We start from the raw sequence: 19,201 nt of genomic DNA on the forward strand, positions 1-19,201 counted from the left end.
ATGCTTCTAATGCTGTGATAACCACCAAGATTTGATTTGAAGGCCCAGTGGTGGGGGGAGGAGGGAATAAAACACTTCATAGCGACTGTATGAACTGTATGTATAAAGGTATTTGGTGTCCTTTTGCAATCTCGATTACTGTTTATCTTCAATTATGCACAGTTATTTGAAACTTTCTGTATAATTTGATGGAGACATTTAATTGAATGTGCAATGTTTCTAAAGTCCAATTCTCTTCCTCCTCTGGATAACCAATTTTAACACTTTTTCTATCAATCAGGTTCAACTCAGCTTTAAATGCATTGTCTTATCTGGAGGGGCATCATTTGCATAAGTCTGGTTTTCACTTAATTTTAGCAATGAAATCACAGACCTCTAGTATATGATTTAGCTTTGACAGAGACTTATGCAACATTTGACACACCATGCATTAGTAACAACAGTATTATTCAGGGCCATGTGTTTCTTCTTTTTTTCAGATTACAAGTTAATGGGAACCCAGTCTTTTTCCAGTGAAAAGAAGTCCAACAATTTTTTCGCCAATATTGGCTATTAGCCAGGAACAGATCTGAGAGAGTGGCACTGGCAAAGTTCCTCCTCCCCTCTCCAATGACTCCAGATTCATTTCTGTTTTTTGCTTGTTTTGCTCCAAGAGAGTGCTAGAATCTCTCCTCAGGAAACCTGGATTTCTACAAAGGCTCACTCATCTTCCTAATTCAGCCCTGGCCAGGTTTTACTGCACGGTGGTGGAAGGGACTGGGGCCAGCTCATGGGCTTCTGCTGGTTCCACAGCCATAGGAGGTCTGTCCGTCTCTTACCCAGTACACAGGTGAGTAGGACTTCTCCTCCACAGCTGTGGGTGCTGGATCCCACAGCTCCCACAGAAACACTTCTGTTCGCAGACAGATGTTGAATTTTCATTGTCAAGAGGGCATGCAAAAGGAGGGACATCTTATGCCTCCATAATGCTGATGTCCAAAAAAATTAAAAAATAATAAAAAATAAAAATAAAAAAATGCTGACGTCAAATATATTTCAAATATATTGTGATATATTTGAAAGTGCTTTGAAAATTGAAATATTAGGCATTATTAATGTCTTATAACGATGGCTAATGATTCACCTCCAGTTTAAGCATGTGCATTTATAACATTTCTATCCTTCCCATTTTCCCTCACTCTCCTTTTCAATTATTTTAGCAATAAGTTTTCATAAATTAGTTACTTAATCACTGTAATAACTTTTAGGAATAATCATCAGAGTTTAGTTTAGATCATCCAACATAGAAGGAAGTAAATACTGCCACCTTCTTGTCCTTAAGTCTTCATATGGGTACATAGGGGAAAGAAAAGGAAAAAATGAAGAACGCAGTAAAATTAATAATAACACCATAGTAATAGAGGCAACAGGACAAAGTCCAAGGAGAAATGGATAACCAAAATGGGGAGTGGTGGTCATAGTTCACTTGCGTGTGTCTGGCATAGCTCACGATGGGTGACAATTTATTGCAGACTTGGTCACTTTAATAAGTATTTGATATAGGAATGAAGAATATAGACTCTTCTTTCAGACAGCTGATTCTTTAGGTGATAGGAGTGAAGCAGCATGTTTAAACTCCATAGGTTAGAGTCTTTACAGATTCTTAATTGAAACCACTGCCAAAAAGTGAAGATTTTTGTGGGAGCTCAACTGTGTAAGTCTACTGTCAAATTCACTTTCTGTTAAGGGCACATATAACCTTCTGTCCAATCAATTTACAAGGTATGCAGAAAAGAGTTAACAAGCGGGCCTGAGCCTGCTATCTTCATTAAGGACTACTTGCAAGGTTTGCCCTTGGTTGGAGCCTGGGAGCTTAAATCAGAAAAGGTTCCCTATATTGATATAAAGTGTCCATAAGTGATAAGAACAGCTCATTATACCTAGTCTGGACAAACAACGTTGTTCATACTGCACACCTACTTTTCATCTGGGGGTCTGAAATTTTGATACTGGCAGGAGGAAGGTATCATGTGACCATTTTCCAATTAAAATCTTGGGGCACTGAGTTTCTAAGGAGCTTTCCTGGTAGACAGCACTTCACAAATGTTGTCAAACTCATTGCTGGAAGAATTAACCCACTGTGTGACTCCAGTGAGAGAGACTCTTAGAAGCTAGTGACTGGTTTCCTGCAGATTTTACCTTTGTGTCTTATTATTTGCCAATTTTTCTTTGTATCCTTTTGCTATAATAAATATTAGCTGTGAATACACTATATGCTAAACCTCTGAATCTTTCCAGTAAACCACCAAACCTAGGCATGTTCTTGAGGACCTCTGACACACAAGGTTGACTGAAATGTCTTCATGAAGGTATATAGATTCTAAATAAAAATATTTATCAAATACATACTATGTGAATGCAATTATGTTAAGTGAAACTAAGGCAAGTAGCATGGACTTGTTTTAAGAAATTCACAGCATAGTGGCTACCTGTTCATATATAAAGAGAATATTCGGTTAATTGAGTCAAAGCAGAATAAGGGGTCTACAAGAAGCTTATTTCAAAGGCAGTTTTGAAGACATAGACACCTCATCTTGTTTAAATTGCCAGGAAAGCTAAAAACATGTAAGCCTTAAAGGAACAAGTAGGTTTTGACAGTTTATGATACCTGAAGACAGGAGAAAGGGGAGTTTTAAAAGGTTTAGCTAACAGAATTTCCCTTAAAACTTTGCAAATGGATAGGAGGTATAATAAAGTGAAACACAGAGGATATTGAGGATATAAAAAATAATACTAAAGTGGAAATTTCAAACCCTCCTGGTTAAGACCCTAATAATTTGAATGCTTTATTTATAACTCAGTTCCATGAAACATTAAAGATTATAGAAGGACCATCAAAATCCCTTAGCATTTTAAAAGTGTTCCTCTTAAACTCAGATATAGAACTTATGTTCTACTGGCTTCTAATTATATTTTTTCTTTTCTACTTCTCTTTCATTGAGGTCCGTCATGAGTGAGAAATGGGACTCGAACTCTTCAGAAAACTGGCATGACATTTGGAGTGTCAATGACACCAAGTATCACCTATACTCAGTTATCAACATTACCTATGTGGACTACTATCTTCACCAGCCTCAAGTGGCAGCAATCTTCATTATTTCCTACTTTCTGATCTTCTTCCTGTGTATGGTGGGAAATACGGTGGTGTGCTTTACTGTAATGAAGAACAAACATATGCACTCAGTCACTAATCTCTTTATCTTGAACCTGGCAATAAGCGATTTATTGGTTGGCATATTTTGTATGCCTATCCCGCTGCTGGACAATATTATAGCAGGTATGTCGATTTGTGTGCAGTGCAAGGATAACGGGAGGAAATGTCTGTCCCCTATCCCTGCACCTGGCAGGGCCATCTATTCATTTGCAAATATTTATGGAATTCCAAGAACTGCTCCAGGTAACTGCCCTCACAGCTTCTACATTCTAAGAGAGGAGAGAGACAATAAACCAATAGATATAGCATAAGTAGTTGAGAATAATAAGAAGTAGGGGTAAAAATAAAGCAAGTGACAGAGATGAAGAGTAGAGATTCATTTTTACAGAGAATTCACTGCAGGTCATCAGAGAATCAGATCTATCATTTCTTACTGAAGACTTTGAATTTTCTTGATATAGTTCAGGGCACATATAATGTGGTAGGAATATTATTGGTAATATTATACACTGTAAAGCTCAAGAAACTGGTAAGTCTGGTTTCCAGTGATACAATGTCTTCACTCTTGTGGTTAGCTAGGGAGATTTCCAATAGTTTTTGAGGGAAGATGGAGCAGCAGTCCCTGATTTCTCAAAAAGTGGTAGTTTTTCAGTGGTAATGTACATATGCAACATTAGTAACTTCACATTGTAGCTGTTAGAGTACTAGCCTACAGTCCTTCTGGCTTGCATCACTACATTATATACTCCTGAAGTGCAGGGGCAGTGTATCTCCAGCTCCCAGAACAATATTGGTACATAAGTACCTTCTTAAGAAGTATTTGTTGTATTAATTAATGAACAGTATTCAAGATATATTCCAAATCAGTATAAGAAAAAATGATAGGAGGTGGGTGGGGGGATGGGGTAACTGGGTGATGGGCATTAAGGAGGGCACTTGAAGTAATGAGCACTGGGTGTTGTATGCAACCAATGAATCACTAAATTTTACCTCTGAAGCTAATAATACAGGATATGTTAATTTAATTTAATTAAATTAATTTAATTTAAAAACATTTTAGGAGAAGAAATGATATCAAAAATATTTAGAACAGCATGAGCCCTATCATAGTTCTTAGCTTTTCATAGTATTCAGGATGTGTTTAGTGAAGAATAAGAGGTTTCTCTTTAGAGTTGACTTCTTTTTCCTTCTTTTCTATGGAGTGGGAGCCAGGGAGAGTCTTAGAGTGCCTCTTCGAGCATGTGTACTCATAGATTCTGCATTTTTTGTGAGGTCTAGCATTTTAAAAAAATTATCAAAAATGTACATTTTTAAGGTACTCTATTAAGCAAAAGAAATGAAAAAATTGATTCGAATTGTTATTGCTCTCAAGAAACATTTTTGCCAGCAAGAAATGTTCTCAGTTCCCCCCCCCATAAATATTTATAATGAAAGTATTATCTCAACTTCTCCATACACATTATTACCCTTCCCATTCACAGGAGGCAGTCACATTCAGCATCTTGCCTTCATCTTTGGTAGTTACTCTCATATTTCTAAGCAACATGTTTCCATTGTAATGTTTTTTGTTCACACTGTGGGAGAGGCACTTTAGTTGTACTAAATATCTCCTACCGCAAGAGGTAGTTTCCCTCACCAGACTCCACTGAAATGACATAGAACAAAAGAACATAAATCCATAGCAACTGTCAGATACTGCCAAAAGTGGAGTTGAGAAAACAGGATTGGCTGGAATTGTGTAGAAAGGCAATCAGATGCATTTATATAGACATACAAATACACCTTCACATTATTTGCTTCCTCTCATTTTCCCAATGTAATTATAATTTCCAGTTAAGTCAGTATGCAGAGTAAACATTCCTATTATTATATGCATCTTAGCCCTACTGAGGCAGGTAGAGTGGTAGGATATCAATTTCTTTCTTATGAAATGTTTTCTTGGATTTAATAAAAGCATCATATTTTGATTTGCTTAGTTTGGAGTATGTACTATTTATAAGTCATATATCCTCAAATTCTCTCCCAGACGCGTTAAGTTCTTGTAAATACCTTCAAATATATCAGGCAACCTGCAGATTGCATCTTTTTTTTTTTTTTTTCTGGAGATCTTCCCTCCTGGTGCTCTTTAACCTTTCATTTCTATTCAGACATCTTGCTCTTCAGGCATGGAGCTGTTGCTCTGGGATGTCCCTTCACTGAGACTCTAGCAATTCTCTTCACCTCTCTTCATGCTCAATCCCGTTTTTGAAGCCTATATATTCTTTTATGGTTTATTTCTCTAACGCTTACCTGAGAAAGTGTGCATTAATATTTAAAAAATCACTTGTCTAAAGGCAAGTTTATGATGCAGATATATTGTCATCCATTAAAAATATCTGCATTGTAAAAGATCAAAAATATAAAGGCTTACTTGGCATAAATAAATAAATAAATAAATAAATAAATAAATAAAAAATAAAATCACTTGAGATCTAGTCTGCAATTATCTTTACTCTGCCTTAATATTTGATTATAGATAGCGGTATAAAGTATTCAAGGCTGGACATTTTTCCCCTTAAAATTTTAACGGAAATGTCTTTATTGTTACTACAGAGAAACCTGATATTACTGCTGAAAAATCTATTAACATTAGACTCCTGTTTCTTTTATCCTGATTTGCATTTTGTTTTGTTTTTCCTGAAAACTCTCAGGGCTTCTCTTTATCTATAGTGCTCTGAATTTCAGGCAATTATACTTTGGATAAGTCTTTTTATGTTTCATTTATTGTGTTGGAAACAAACCAGATCCTTTCAATCAAGAATAGAATGCCACTTAATTTTTGGGAATTTTCTTGTATAATTCTCTTCATTTTATTTTTTTCAATTCATGCTAGCCAGATATTGGAGGCTTTAGATTGACTTTTTAAATATCTTTTTCATTTTCTGTTCCTTATTGTTCTATTTTCAAAGATTTTCTTAATTTTCTTTCCAGATATTATATTGAAGTCTACATTTCTGTTGTCATATTTTAAATTCTTTGAGTTATTTTTATTTTCTGTGTGTTTCTTAAACTATCATGAACATTTCATCAATACAATGTGTTATATCTCTGAGGTTTATCTTTTTATTTTAATTCCAGCTAAGTGTTATATTACTTTCAAATGTACAGTATAGTGATTCAAAAATTACATACATTACAATGGAATATTCCTCAGCCATTAGAAATGACAAATACCCACTTTGCTTCCACGTGGATGGAACTGGAGGGTACTATGCTGAGTGAAGTAAGTCAATTGGAGAAGGACAAACATTGTATGGTCTCATTCGTTTGGGGAATATAAAAAATAGTGAAAGGGAATAAAAGGGAAAGAAAAAATGAGTGGGAAATATCAGAAAGGGAGACAGAACATGAGAGACTCCTAACTCTGGGAAATGAACTAGGGAGGAGGGCGGGGGATGGGGGTGACTGGGTGACAGGCACTGAGGGGGGCACTTGATGGGATGAGCAATGGGTGTTATTTTATATGTTGGCAAATTGAACACCAATAAAAAATAAATTTATTAAAAAATTTTACATACATTACCTGGTGCTCATCATGCCAAGCGCACTCCTTAATCTCCATAACCTATTTAACCCATCCTCCTACCCACCTACCCTCTGGTAACCATTAGTGAAGAGTCTGTTTCTTGTTTTGCCTCTCTCCTTTTTCCTCTGCTAGTTTGTTTTGTTTCTTAAGTTTCACATAGGCATGGAGATCCCTGGGTGGCTCAGCAGTTTAGCACCTGCCTTCAGCCCAGGGAGTGATCTGGAGTCCCGGGATCGAGTCCCAGGTCGGGCTTCCTGCATGGATCCTGCTTCTCCCTCTGCCTCTCTCTCTCTCTCTCTCTCTCTCTCTTTCTCTCTCTCTCTCTCTCTCTGTGTCTCTCATGAATAAGTAAATAAAAATCTTTAAAAAAATTTCACATAGGCACGAAATCGTATGGGTATTCATCTTTTTCTGATGGACTTACTTCACTTAGCACTATACTCTCTTGGTCCACCCATGTAGTTGCAAATGGTAAGATTTCATTCTTTTTTTTTTTTTTTTTTGTGGCCAAATAATATCTTATACCACACACACACACACACACACACACACACACACACACACACACACACAATCTCCTTTACCTATTTACCAGTCAATGGACACTTGGGCTGTTTCCCTGATGGCAAGTGCTGATGAGCATCTTTTTATACATCTATTGGTCACCTGTATGTTGTCATTGGAGAAATGTTTGTTCATATCTTCTGCCCATTTTTTAATATGATTATTTGGATTTGGATATTGAGTTGTTTAAGTTCTTTATATATCTTCTCTAATCTCATAGGTTGCCTTTTAGTTTTGTTGATTGTTTCCTTCACCATGCAAAGTTTATTTTGATAAAATTCCAATAGTGTTTGCTTTTATTCTTTTGCTTCCGGAGACATATCCAGAAAAAAGTTGCTATAATGACAGAGAAGTTACTGTCTGTTTTCTCTATAGGATTTTTATGGTTTCAGGTCTTTAATCCATTTCAAATTTATTTTTGTATATGGCATAAGAAAATGGTCCAGTTTTCCCAATACACTTTGTTGAAAAGACTTTGTTCCCACTGGATATTCTTTCCTGCTTGGTTGTAGATTAATTGACCATATAGTTGTGGGTTTATTTTTGGATTTTCTATTTTGTTTCATTGAACTATGTGCCTATTTTTGTGCTAGTACAATACCGTTTTGCTTACTACAGCTTTATAATATAATTTGAAGTCCAGAATTGTGATGCCTCCAGTTCTGCTTTTCTTTTTCAAGATTGGTTATTTGAGGTCCTTTGTGGTTCCATACAAATTTTAGGATTATTTGTTCTAGTTCTGTGAAAAATGCTTGTTTATATTTTGATAGGGATTCAGAGTATAGACATTTTAACAATATTCGTCCTTAAAAAAATTTAAAAAAAACAATATTCGTCCTTCTATCCATAAGCAGGGAATGTCTTTTCATTTCTTTGTGTCCTCTTCAATTTATTTCATCAGTGTTTTATAGTTTTTAGAGTGTAGGTCTTTAACCTTTTCAGTTAGAGTTCTTCCTAGGTAATCTTATTTTTGATACAATTGGAAATGGGATTGTTTTCTTAATTTCTCTTTCTGCAGTTTCATTACTAGTGTATAGAAATGCAAAAGATATCTGTACATTGATTTTATATCATTTACTGAATTTGTGTATCAGTTCTAGCAGTTTTTTTGGCAGAGTCAGATTTTCAATATAGAGTATCAGGTCATCTGCAAATAGTGACAGTTTTACTTCTTTCTTCCTTACTGATTTTATTTTATTTCTGTTTGTTGTCTGATTGCTCTGGCTAGGACTTATGGTACTATGCTGAATAAAAATAAAATAATAAAAGTGATGAGAGTGGACCTCTTTCTCTTATTCCTGATCTTAGGAGAAGAGCTCTTAGTTTTCCTCATTAAGGATGATATCAGCTGTGGGCTTTTCATATATGGTCTTTATTATGTTGAAGTATATTCCCTCTAAACCCTACTTTGTTGAAGGTATTTATCATGAATGGATGTTGAATCTTGTCAGATGCTTTTTCTGCCACTATCAAAATGAACATATGGTTTTTATCCTTTCTCTTGTTGATGTGATATACCACATTGATTGATTTGTGAATATTGAACCACTCTTGCAATTTAGGAATAAATCCCACTTAATTGTGGTGGATAATTTTTTTTATGTATTGTTAGATTCCATTGACTAGTATTTTGTTGAGGATTTTTGCATCTGTGTTCATCAGAGATATTGGCTTGTGGTTCTGTCTCTCTCTCTCTCTGTCTCTCTCTCTCTCTCTCTCTCTCTCTCTCTCTCTCTAATAGTGTCTTTATCTGGTTTTGGCATTAGGGTAATGCTGGCCCCATACAATGAATTTGGAAGGTTTCCTTCCTTCTCTATTTTTTGGAATAGTTTGAGGAGAGTAAATATTTGGTCCTGGACTTCTGTTGGGAGTTTGTGATTACTAATTCTGTTCAAATTTTCTATTTCTTCCTGTTTTGGTTTTGGTAGGTTATATGTTTCTAGGAATTTATCCATTTCTTGTAGTTTGTCTAATTTGTTGTCATATAGCTTTTCATAATTTTCTAATTTTTTATATTTCTGTGGTGTTGGTTTTTTTTTTCTCTTTCATTTGGAATTTTGTGTCCTTTCTTTTTTGTTGATACATCTGGCTAGAGGTTTATAATATTTTTTTTTCATTTTCACCTACCTGATTTATATTTGTTTTCTCTTAACTTTCTTTTCTCTTTTTTTTTGTCTTAAAGTTTTTATTTATTTATTCATGAGAGACAGAGAGAGAGAGAGAGAGAGAGAGAGAGAGGCAGAGACACAGGCAGGGGGAGAAGCAGGCCCCCTACAAGGAACCCAATGTGGGACTCAATCCCAGATCCCAGGATCATGCCCTGAGCCGGAGGCAGATACTGAGCCACTGAGTCACTCAGGCATCCAAGTTTCGTTTTTCCTATTCATTTTAGTTGCTTCTGTATTTGACGTTTCCCTTATTTCAATTGCTACTTAGCTGTTTGTGTTTCAGAGTGAGACATGGTATGGCTGCCTTGGATCTCTGCGTGCCTTAGGTTTGAGGTTAGCCCCACTCTCTGTATCATTAGTCTGGGCCATTCATCGGGAAATTCACAACTGTCAAATTCTGCACATCAGTGCAGATCTTTCTTGGAAAGATCACATTCCCCGGAAGTAAAAGTCTCTGATCTATTGCCACAGGAATCATAATACAGTCTGCATTCCAGAGCTCAGTGGGTCTCTGGTCAATGGTATTACATGCAGAGCATATACTTTTACTTAACCCTTGTGATATCCACTCCACCTGCACCTGATCACTCAGAGTCTAGAGGCCCTTTGCTTCCACCTCCTGAAAGAGTAATCCTTTCACTGGCCAGGGGAACACCAAATGGCATCTGGTTACATTTACTCATAATTCAGCCAGTTGTGTTATTTTCCCAGCTTTATATTCTTTTTGAGTTCTCTTTTCCCTAGTGCTTTCACTTCAGTGGAATTTAAGTGAGGAGATGAGATGAGTCATAAACTTATTCTTTATTTTTGACCAAAGGCTATGCACAGAGCTCCTTTTTGTCTCTTTGTTTAATATTATAACAGCCAAATAAATTTTAGGACTGGGAAAACATGCACTCTCTTGGTTTTTATTAGGTACAGTCACTCAAGCATCCATATTAAAATGGTCTGGATAGGGATGCCTGGGTGGCTCAGTAGTTGAGAGCCTGCCTTCGGCCCAGTGTATGATCCTGGGGTCCCAGGATCAAGTCCCTCATTGGGCTCCCTGCATGGAGACTGCTTCTCTCTCTGCCTATGTCTCTGCCTCTCTTTCTCTGTGTCTCTCATGAATAAATAAATAAAATCCTTTAAAAAAATTAAAAATAAAATGGTCTGGATAGATGACAAAATGTTTGTTTTTATATATATATATATATATATCCTTGGATTATTTAGATATTGGGAATATTTTAAATTAGGTAAATATCTTTTTTACAAATAAATTGTATGATCTTTTTTAAAAAAATTAATGTTGCATATTTCTCAGATTTTTAAAATTTGTCTTGTGAAACTAGAATAGTTGCTAGTGAAAGAATATTATTACTTTCCTGTAATAGCAGATGGGTGGTTATATCAACCTGTTCTATTTCTTTTATAAACATTACAGTAAATGAGGTTTGATTAGACAGTAATTCAAATAGACTACTTTTGTTCATGCAAAGTGCTCTTTATTCTCAAAGTATGTTTTAGTTAGCTTGGGCTACTATAACAAAATACCATAGAGCAGGTGGCTTAAACAACAGACATTTATTTCCTTACCACATCAGAGGCTGCATGTTCATAGGAAAGCTCTGTCTTTTCCTCCTCTTCTAATAGCATTAATCTCATCATGTGGGCACCACCCTAAAGTATTATCTAAAATATATACTTTCTAAAGGCCCTCCCTCCAAATATATTAGGGCATAAGGCTTCAATTTATGAATTTGGTGTGTGAGGGGGTGACACAAACATTCACTCTATAACACTGTACCTCTGGGGTTAGTTGTCTCATTGCATTATATATGAATAAATACTAATTTTATTTATTCTACATATAACTCCTGTTACTCATAATTTATGGGCTATATTTCCAAGTTATAAAACCAATATTCTTCCTGTCTTATTCATTTAAAGGTATTTATTACATAAGGGCTAATGATTTAGGTTGGGGTTGAAATCCTAATTATGTCTCTAACTAGCTGTGGCAAGGTATGTGATATTTCTGTATTTACTGCCTAATCTATATCATGAGGAGGAGAATAAAGCCTTCAAAAGCCTGTTTAGGGGATTAGATAAGTTAAAAGATAATACTATATAAGTTCTGACACTATTATTAATATGCTAAAAAGGGATCTGGAGAAATTAATGAAAATAATGGGAAACACTGATTGTTCCCTGGATATCATTTAGGAAATAGTTTTATCAGTCTTGATATCCATGCTTTTCTGTTCATATTTTTGATGAAATTTTTTAAAAATATATGATCCATTCAAAGATTCTTTCATACCCCTTTCAGGATGGCCCTTTGGAAGCACAATGTGCAAGATCAGTGGATTCATCCAGGGGATTCCAGTTGCGGCTTCAGTCTTTACTTTAGTTGCGATAGCTGTGGATAGGTAAGTCAGCACCAAAATGTATAATCTACTAAATCTGATATGTCTGTCCAAAATATGATATCCTACTCTTTTAAGATTAATAAGACTACCAAAATTTTCATATTTTAAAATTAAATAATTAGGAATGATATATATCTTAGTTTGGGCTGCTATAACAAGATATGATAGACTGCATGGCTGAAACACAGAAATTTAATTCTCACAGTTCTGGAGACTGGGCAGTTCAATGTCAGGATACTAGTAGCCTCTGAGTCTGGTGAGAAACCTTTTCCAGGTCTGCAGAAGGCCATCTTCTCTTTGGAGCCTTGAGCTCTGGTCTCCTCTTTTTAAAAGGTCACTAATCCCATAATAAGGACCGCACTCTCTTGATCTTATCTGAACCTAATTGCCTCCAAAAGGTCCTACCTCCTAATACCATGCAATCAGGATTAAAACCCTAACCCTTATTCCAGGTACGAATTTTGGGGGGGGACACAAAGTCTTTAACATCATAGTTATACTAGTTTTCACTAGGATCTTGAATTTTCCAATGGTGGAAATGTGGTGAAATAAATCAAATTTCATCCAGATTTTAAGAGAGAATTTACTAATACATTCATCTTCACATAGTGTTGAGGTATGCCTGTACTGTGCTGGGCTGTATATCATCTAAAACAAATTAGACAAAGTGCTACCTAAAGGAGTCCACACTCTGGTAGAGGCAGATAGACACATTAACAAATACTTACAAGTAATACTAATATAACAATTGTACAAAGGAGAGAGTGATCAAATTACCTCTCAGGATAGAAAGTGTTGGGTTCACAGAAGACGTCATATCTGATCCCTCAAGAAATTTTGGAAGAAACAGAGGGAGCATCTCTTGAAATAGTAGGATACTTGTCAAGATAAATGCAGAGAGGCACGCTAGCTAGAACATGGGAGGGAGGAATGGCACATAAAGAGGCAAATGGGTTGTTTGTGGGCCTGTCCTCCATTTGTCTTGAAGACAGCAGGGAGCTACTGAAGTTTTTTTATACAAGGGAATAATGACTAGATTTTCATTTTAGAAAAACAGGTAGAAAAGGTTTGGAGTTGTGCAAGATTGGAGAAAGGAAGAACAGTTAAACTTTTGTAACAACCTACATGGGAGTGGATGTAAAGCAGTGGCGATGACAATTAGATTTGAGAGGGAAACTGAACAATTACCTGAAGGCTATATCCCCAAGTGAAGAAAAGGAAAAAAACAAAACAAAACAAAACAAAACAAGACAAAAAACAAGCAATCAACAACACACAGGATAGAGTGTGTTGAAAAAACGTGAAATTGCAATAGAACTGTTGATATCAAAAAACAACTTGGTAGATTCTATTTTCAATGTAATCTATTTCTAAGAACCCATCCTATTGATCTGGCATTTTGGTTTCCAAGTAAAGAGAACAGAATTTACAATATATGCTAACCACCAAATGCCAAAGATACCTTTTTTACATTGAAATTTGGCAGCTAATTATTTCCAAGTTTACTGCATCCTGTTACTATTAGTTTTTTGCATACTAATTCATACTAATATTTACTTTATACTAGTAACGGTGCTACTATTTTGTCATAAATTTGTAATACTATACCTTAATTTTACGATTATTTATGTTATCTCTACAATGAATTGAAAAACTAATATCCTTTGCATTTTCTACTTGAGTCTTGAGCTTATCAGGTTTACTGTCACATTACATTTAGTATTAAATATCCCTGAATTTCTTTTTCACTGTTACTAGTATGCCTCTTAAACAGAGATTTCATTTTAAAAAGTAAGGTTAAAATAATAAGTATATTGTACTATATTTATTAACTATATGGTGGCTAAAATTAAGGAACTAGATCAATGTATATACTAAGATGCATAAATTTCAAAAGCATACGATCTCAAAGCTGTAGAATGATACATATAATAAAGTGCCATAACATAGAATTTAAAATGTTTTAGGTGCAGACTAATATTGTAAAAGCATAAATACACTGACAGAAAGGATACATAACAACATTAGGATTTCTGAATAAAATGGAATAGGATTAGGATTAAATAGACCTACCAAAAAAAATGTCATCCGTATCTGTCATGTTTTAGGACTTTTATAAAGTGATGAAAATATGGTCACCTGCTATGATATGACACAGCCTTTGCTTCCTGCCTTCCCATCCGTGTATTATTTCTCTATAGTTTCAGTTATCTATTGCAGTATAACAAGGCCCCTCCCCAAACAAGCCACTTAGTGCCTCATGGTGCTTTCAAATCTATGATGAGGGCAGCTTCACTAATTGGAGAAATATACCTCATCTCTGCTCCACTTGGCACTAAAGGGGCAGCTCCAAGGCCAGGAATGATGCCTTTCTCTTATTTGGTGCCCAGACTGAGAAGACTTGAACATCTAGGACAAAGAACTGGGGCTTCGCAGGCCCCATATGGTCTCCACAGCATGGCAGCTTCAAGGTAGCTGAACTTCTCACAGGTGTGTCCTAAGAGAGAGTGGTAGTGAAAGTCACACAGTGTCCCTTCTGCATCCTACTCATTAGAATTGAGTCACAGGGATGCCTGGGTGGCTCAGTGGTTGAGCATCTGCTTTTGGCTTAGGACGTGATCCCAGGTCCTGGGATCCCCTGGGATCCCTGCAGGGAGCCTGCTTCTCCCTCTGCCTGTGTCTCTGCCTCTCTCTGTGTGTCTCTCATGAATAAATAATAAATCTTAAAAAAAAAAAAGAAGTATTACTAAGGCCATTCCATATTCAATGGCCTTTGGAAGGTATGTTAAAGAATTTGAACTTTTTTTTTTTTTAAGATTTGAGTGATTACAGAGGGGGGAGAGAAGTAAACCTACTGCTGAGCAGGGAGCTGATATGGGGCTTGATCCCAGGACCCTGAGATCATGACCTGAGGCAAAGGCAGATGCTTAATTGACTGAATCACCCAGGTGCCCCAAATTGAACTTGTTTTAAAATCATACCTTCATCTCTATTTGAGAAACTGGCGCCTAAATGCCTTTCTTAGGGTTAGCTCTTAGAGGAAGCCAAACTACAAAAAATCTCCCAAAACTATTTCTCTAGATTCTTTCTCCTAAATTTCATATTTATGTTCAAAATACCTCCTGAATAACTTCACCTGCACATCCAACAACAAGCACCTCAAAATAAACCGGCCCAGAATTCAACTTTCATTCCTACCGGTCCTCCACAAAGAAAACTTTAAAAGCTCATTTTCTGGGATCCCTGGGTGGCACAGCGGTTTAGCACCTGCCTTTGGCCCAGGGCGCGATCCTGGAGACCTGGGATCGAATCCCACATCGGGCTCCCGGTGCATGGAGCCTGCTTCTCCCTCTGCCTCTCTATCTCTCTCTGTGTGACTATCATAAATAAATAAATTAAAAAACTAAAAAAAAAAAAAAAGAAAAAGAAAACCTTTGAAAAAAAAATAAATAAAAGCTCCTTTTCTCATTTTCCCATCAGTGAATGTCAGGATCACAAACCCAATCTAAATGAAAATCTTAAGATTTATCCTTGAACCTTCCTTCTCTCTTCAACTTCTAGTTACTCTTCAAATCCCATCACTTCTGGGTGCTCACTGGTCCAGAACAAGACTTGAGATAGAATACTTGGGATATTTTTCCCTAACTGGTTGTGGTGATTAATTTTATGTGTGAAATGGACTGTGCATGGGATGCCTAGATATTTGGTCAAACATTATTCTAGGTGTGTTTGATGAGATTAACATTTGAATCAATAGACTAAATAAAAGACTGCCCTCCCTAACATGGGTGGTCCTTACTCAATTAGTTGAAGGCCCAAATACAAAAGATTGACCTTCCTGCAAGTAAGAGAGAACTCCTCCTGCTGAGCGGAGACATGAGTCTTTTTCTGCTTCAGACTCAAACTACAACAATTAGCTCTTCTGGGGTTGGAGCCTGATGGCTTTTGGATTGGAATGTGTATCAGTGGTTGTCCTATTCTCAAGCCCTCAGATTTGAACTGGAACTATACCATTGGCTCTTCTGGGTCTCCATTTTGCCAACTGCAGATCTTGGGACTTCTCAACTTCCATAGCTGCATAAGCCAATCCCTTAAAATAAATATCTTTCTATATATTTATACATACTTTTGGCTTTGTTTCCCTAGAGAACCCTGACTAATGCAGTGGCTAAGTCTAAACTCTACCATGACTTGAGCATAATTACATAATATTTTCATTGTTTCCTGGCAGAGAGCATTTTCTGACATGTTTATCTTTGCCTCTCTGAATACATGTATTTGTTGAATAAATGAAAAAAAAATATGTGAAGCCCCAATAGTTGACTTACAAAAAGAGCAAGATAACTAGAATTGTGCCTATGAAGTTATCTATAATTTAAGGGTGAGTAGATGGGGAACTCATTAATTAGAAGACTAAAAGAAAACTTGGAGGTTAAGGCAGCAGACCTTACATATGCAATAAAGAACAACAGAACCATCAACGTTCAAGTTAATTAGTATATGAAGATACGTCAGATAAATATGGAGCTGCTGGTAAGCCACTAAAAAGCTTTAAGTCTTCTTATCTTCAGATCTGGAAAGTAGTAATTTTCATATTTCCATTTTACAGGATAATTACAACAACCCAAGATTAAGTAGGTGATTGATAGTACTCTGAAAAATATAAAATATTATACAGTTGTATATGGTATCATTATAATTATCATAGTGAGTATGAATAATAACACCGAGACTCACAATAGCAAAACTGCAGTAAAATGAAACCAGGTTATTCTACATACTGATACTGAATTTCCATGCTCACCAAAGGACATAGAACATCTGGAAGGCATGTAATCAGAATTCATAATGGAAACTCTCAGACTATTACAGCTGTGAATCAAGCCACCCAAACACTTAGTGGCTTGAAACAATAATGCTTAAGCATTTCTCATAATTCTGTGGTTTGGATGGGTGCCTCTGTGTCATCGCTCAAGCTTCTGTTTATGTCATCCTTGTTAATGTTCAACTGACCGAGCATAGAAGGTCATGAAGGAGAGTTTAACAAAATATACTACTTGTGTTAAAATCATGTGTACTTGTGGGAAAGATTTTTTTTTACCCTTTCTAAGCCTATTTTGCCCTCTTTTAAGTGGGGAACCTTAAGGAGAAAATTAATGCAAACCAATGAAACAGAATCTGGGACAGAATACTAAATATTCACGTTCAATATATGCTAGATACCATGGTCACTTTTATTATTAATAGTAATTATTGTTATTAATATTAATAATATTAATGGTTACTTTAATTATTATTAATATAATAATAATTATTTATAATATTAAAGATAATCATACTTTGAGTTGAAATTTATATCAGTTACCAAAAAATACCAATGAATGCCTCTCTGTTGCAAATCGTAACTTTCAAGGTTTTTGAGGGGAATGTGAGAGAATGAAATTTAATTCACAACTTGGTTAGAAGTTATAAGGCAGTGTTCCACTGATAGTTGTCTTTAATTGCAGGTTCTGGTGTGTTGTCTACCCTTTTAAGCCAAAGCTCACTATCAAGACAGCTTTTATCATTATTGTAATCATCTGGGTCCTGGCCATTGTCATTATGTCCCCATCTGCAATAATGTTACATGTACAAGAAGAAAAATATTACCAAGTGAGACTCAACTCCCAAAATAAAACCAGTCCAGTCTACTGGTGCCGGGAAGACTGGCCAAATCAAGAAATGAGGAAGATCTACACCACTGTGCTGTTTGCCAACATCTACCTAGCTCCCCTGTCCCTCATTGTCATCATGTATGGAAGGATTGGAATTTCACTCTTCAAAATGACGGTGCCCCACATAGGCAAACAGAACAAAGAGCAGTGGCACATGGTGTCCAAGAAAAAGCAGAAGGTCATTAAGATGCTCCTGATCGTGGCCCTGATTTTTGTTCTCTCTTGGCTGCCTCTGTGGACACTGATGATGCTGTCAGACTATGCTGACCTATCTCTAAATGAACTGTGGGTCATCAACATCTACATCTACCCTTTTGCACACTGGCTGGCGTTTTGCAACAGTAGCATCAATCCCATCATTTATGGTTTCTTCAATGAGAATTTTCATCATGCTTTCCAAGATGCTTTTCATCTCCAGGTATGCCAAAAAAGAGCAAAGCCCCAGAAAACTTACACCCTAAGAACTAAAAACAATGTGATCATAAGTGCATCTCATCAGTTAGCCCAGGGACCTACAATTCAAAATTCACATGAGGAAAAACCCAAACAAGAATTGATGATGTTAGTATTAGGGGAAGTCACTCATAGCAATGAGGTTTTAAAAGAGCTGGTATGATGATTTTAACTATACTGTGAGTTATATATAGAAATACTCTTGCTTTCTATAGGTTTGTACTTCAGTTCTTTCGGAGAATGTTCTAAAGGAAACATACTGAAAGCCCTCTCTGAACAGAAGTGAAAAAACTGGTTTTATGTTCGTATTCAATCTTATGGTATATAAAATATATAGAGACTGACCTACAAATTTGCCTGGATAAATCCATTTTCTAAGAACAATTTTCAAAGCTTGACCTTTTCCATTTTAGCCATTTGTGTATTAGTCAAGCATGTGTATTATGGATATACAAATATACACAACACACACATCCATTTTCCCCAAGTGGGATAAATGGGCAATTCTTTGCATGAGAGTACATTTTATCAATTCCAGCTTTGCTTTTGGAGTTGAAACTTCAGATTACAGAATTATTTGTGCTTTCAAAATATACTTAGCTTTCTCAGAAATAAGAACTGTAATAGCAAATAAACACTACTTCTTTCTGTTTGAAGGTTAATTTTTTTCTTTTAAAGAATATAATTAAGATTGATGAAATCATAACATTGTTGGCTTTTTAATATTTTTATTGTTAGGGTGCCTGGCCGGCTCAGTCAGTTAAGTGTCCGACTCTTGATTTCAGCTCAGGTCATGATCTTGGGTCCTGGGATTGAGCCTGAGTTGGGCTCCCTGCTCAGTAGGAAGTCTGCTTCTCCCTCTTCTTCTGCTCCTCCCCCTGCTTATGCCCTCAATCTCTGTCTCTTAAATGAATAAATAAATGCTTAAAAAATATTTTCATAAATAAAATTCATGCCTTTGCTGAACTCATATTTCCCACAGAGGTAACTTGAGACCTCAATTTGCTCTCCTCTCTGATAGAATCTCCAACAGGGAAAAGAGTGACAGCTCTACTTTGTAGTGCTTAGTCAAAGATGTTCAACAATCATTATAAGACTCACATGAAAAAAAAAAAAAAAGACTCACATGA

At 36.1% G+C, this 19,201-nt stretch overlaps 1 protein-coding gene across 1 annotated transcript; it reads left to right on the forward strand.

Annotated features, from left to right (window-relative positions):
• The first annotated feature begins 2,988 nt into the window (after positions 1-2,988).
• On the forward strand, positions 2,989-18,485 carry NPFFR2 (neuropeptide FF receptor 2). The gene is made up of 3 exons (XM_041723703.1): positions 2,989-3,316; positions 11,805-11,904; positions 17,412-18,485. The coding sequence occupies exons 1-3, from the start codon at positions 2,989-2,991 to the stop codon at positions 18,232-18,234; spliced, it is 1,251 nt and encodes a 416-aa protein (XP_041579637.1). The 3' UTR covers positions 18,235-18,485.
• Positions 18,486-19,201: the final 716 nt, after the last annotated feature.

The sequence above is a fragment of the Vulpes lagopus genome, chromosome 12, assembly GCF_018345385.1.
Source record: "Vulpes lagopus strain Blue_001 chromosome 12, ASM1834538v1, whole genome shotgun sequence".
Lineage (NCBI taxonomy): Eukaryota > Metazoa > Chordata > Mammalia > Carnivora > Canidae > Vulpes > Vulpes lagopus.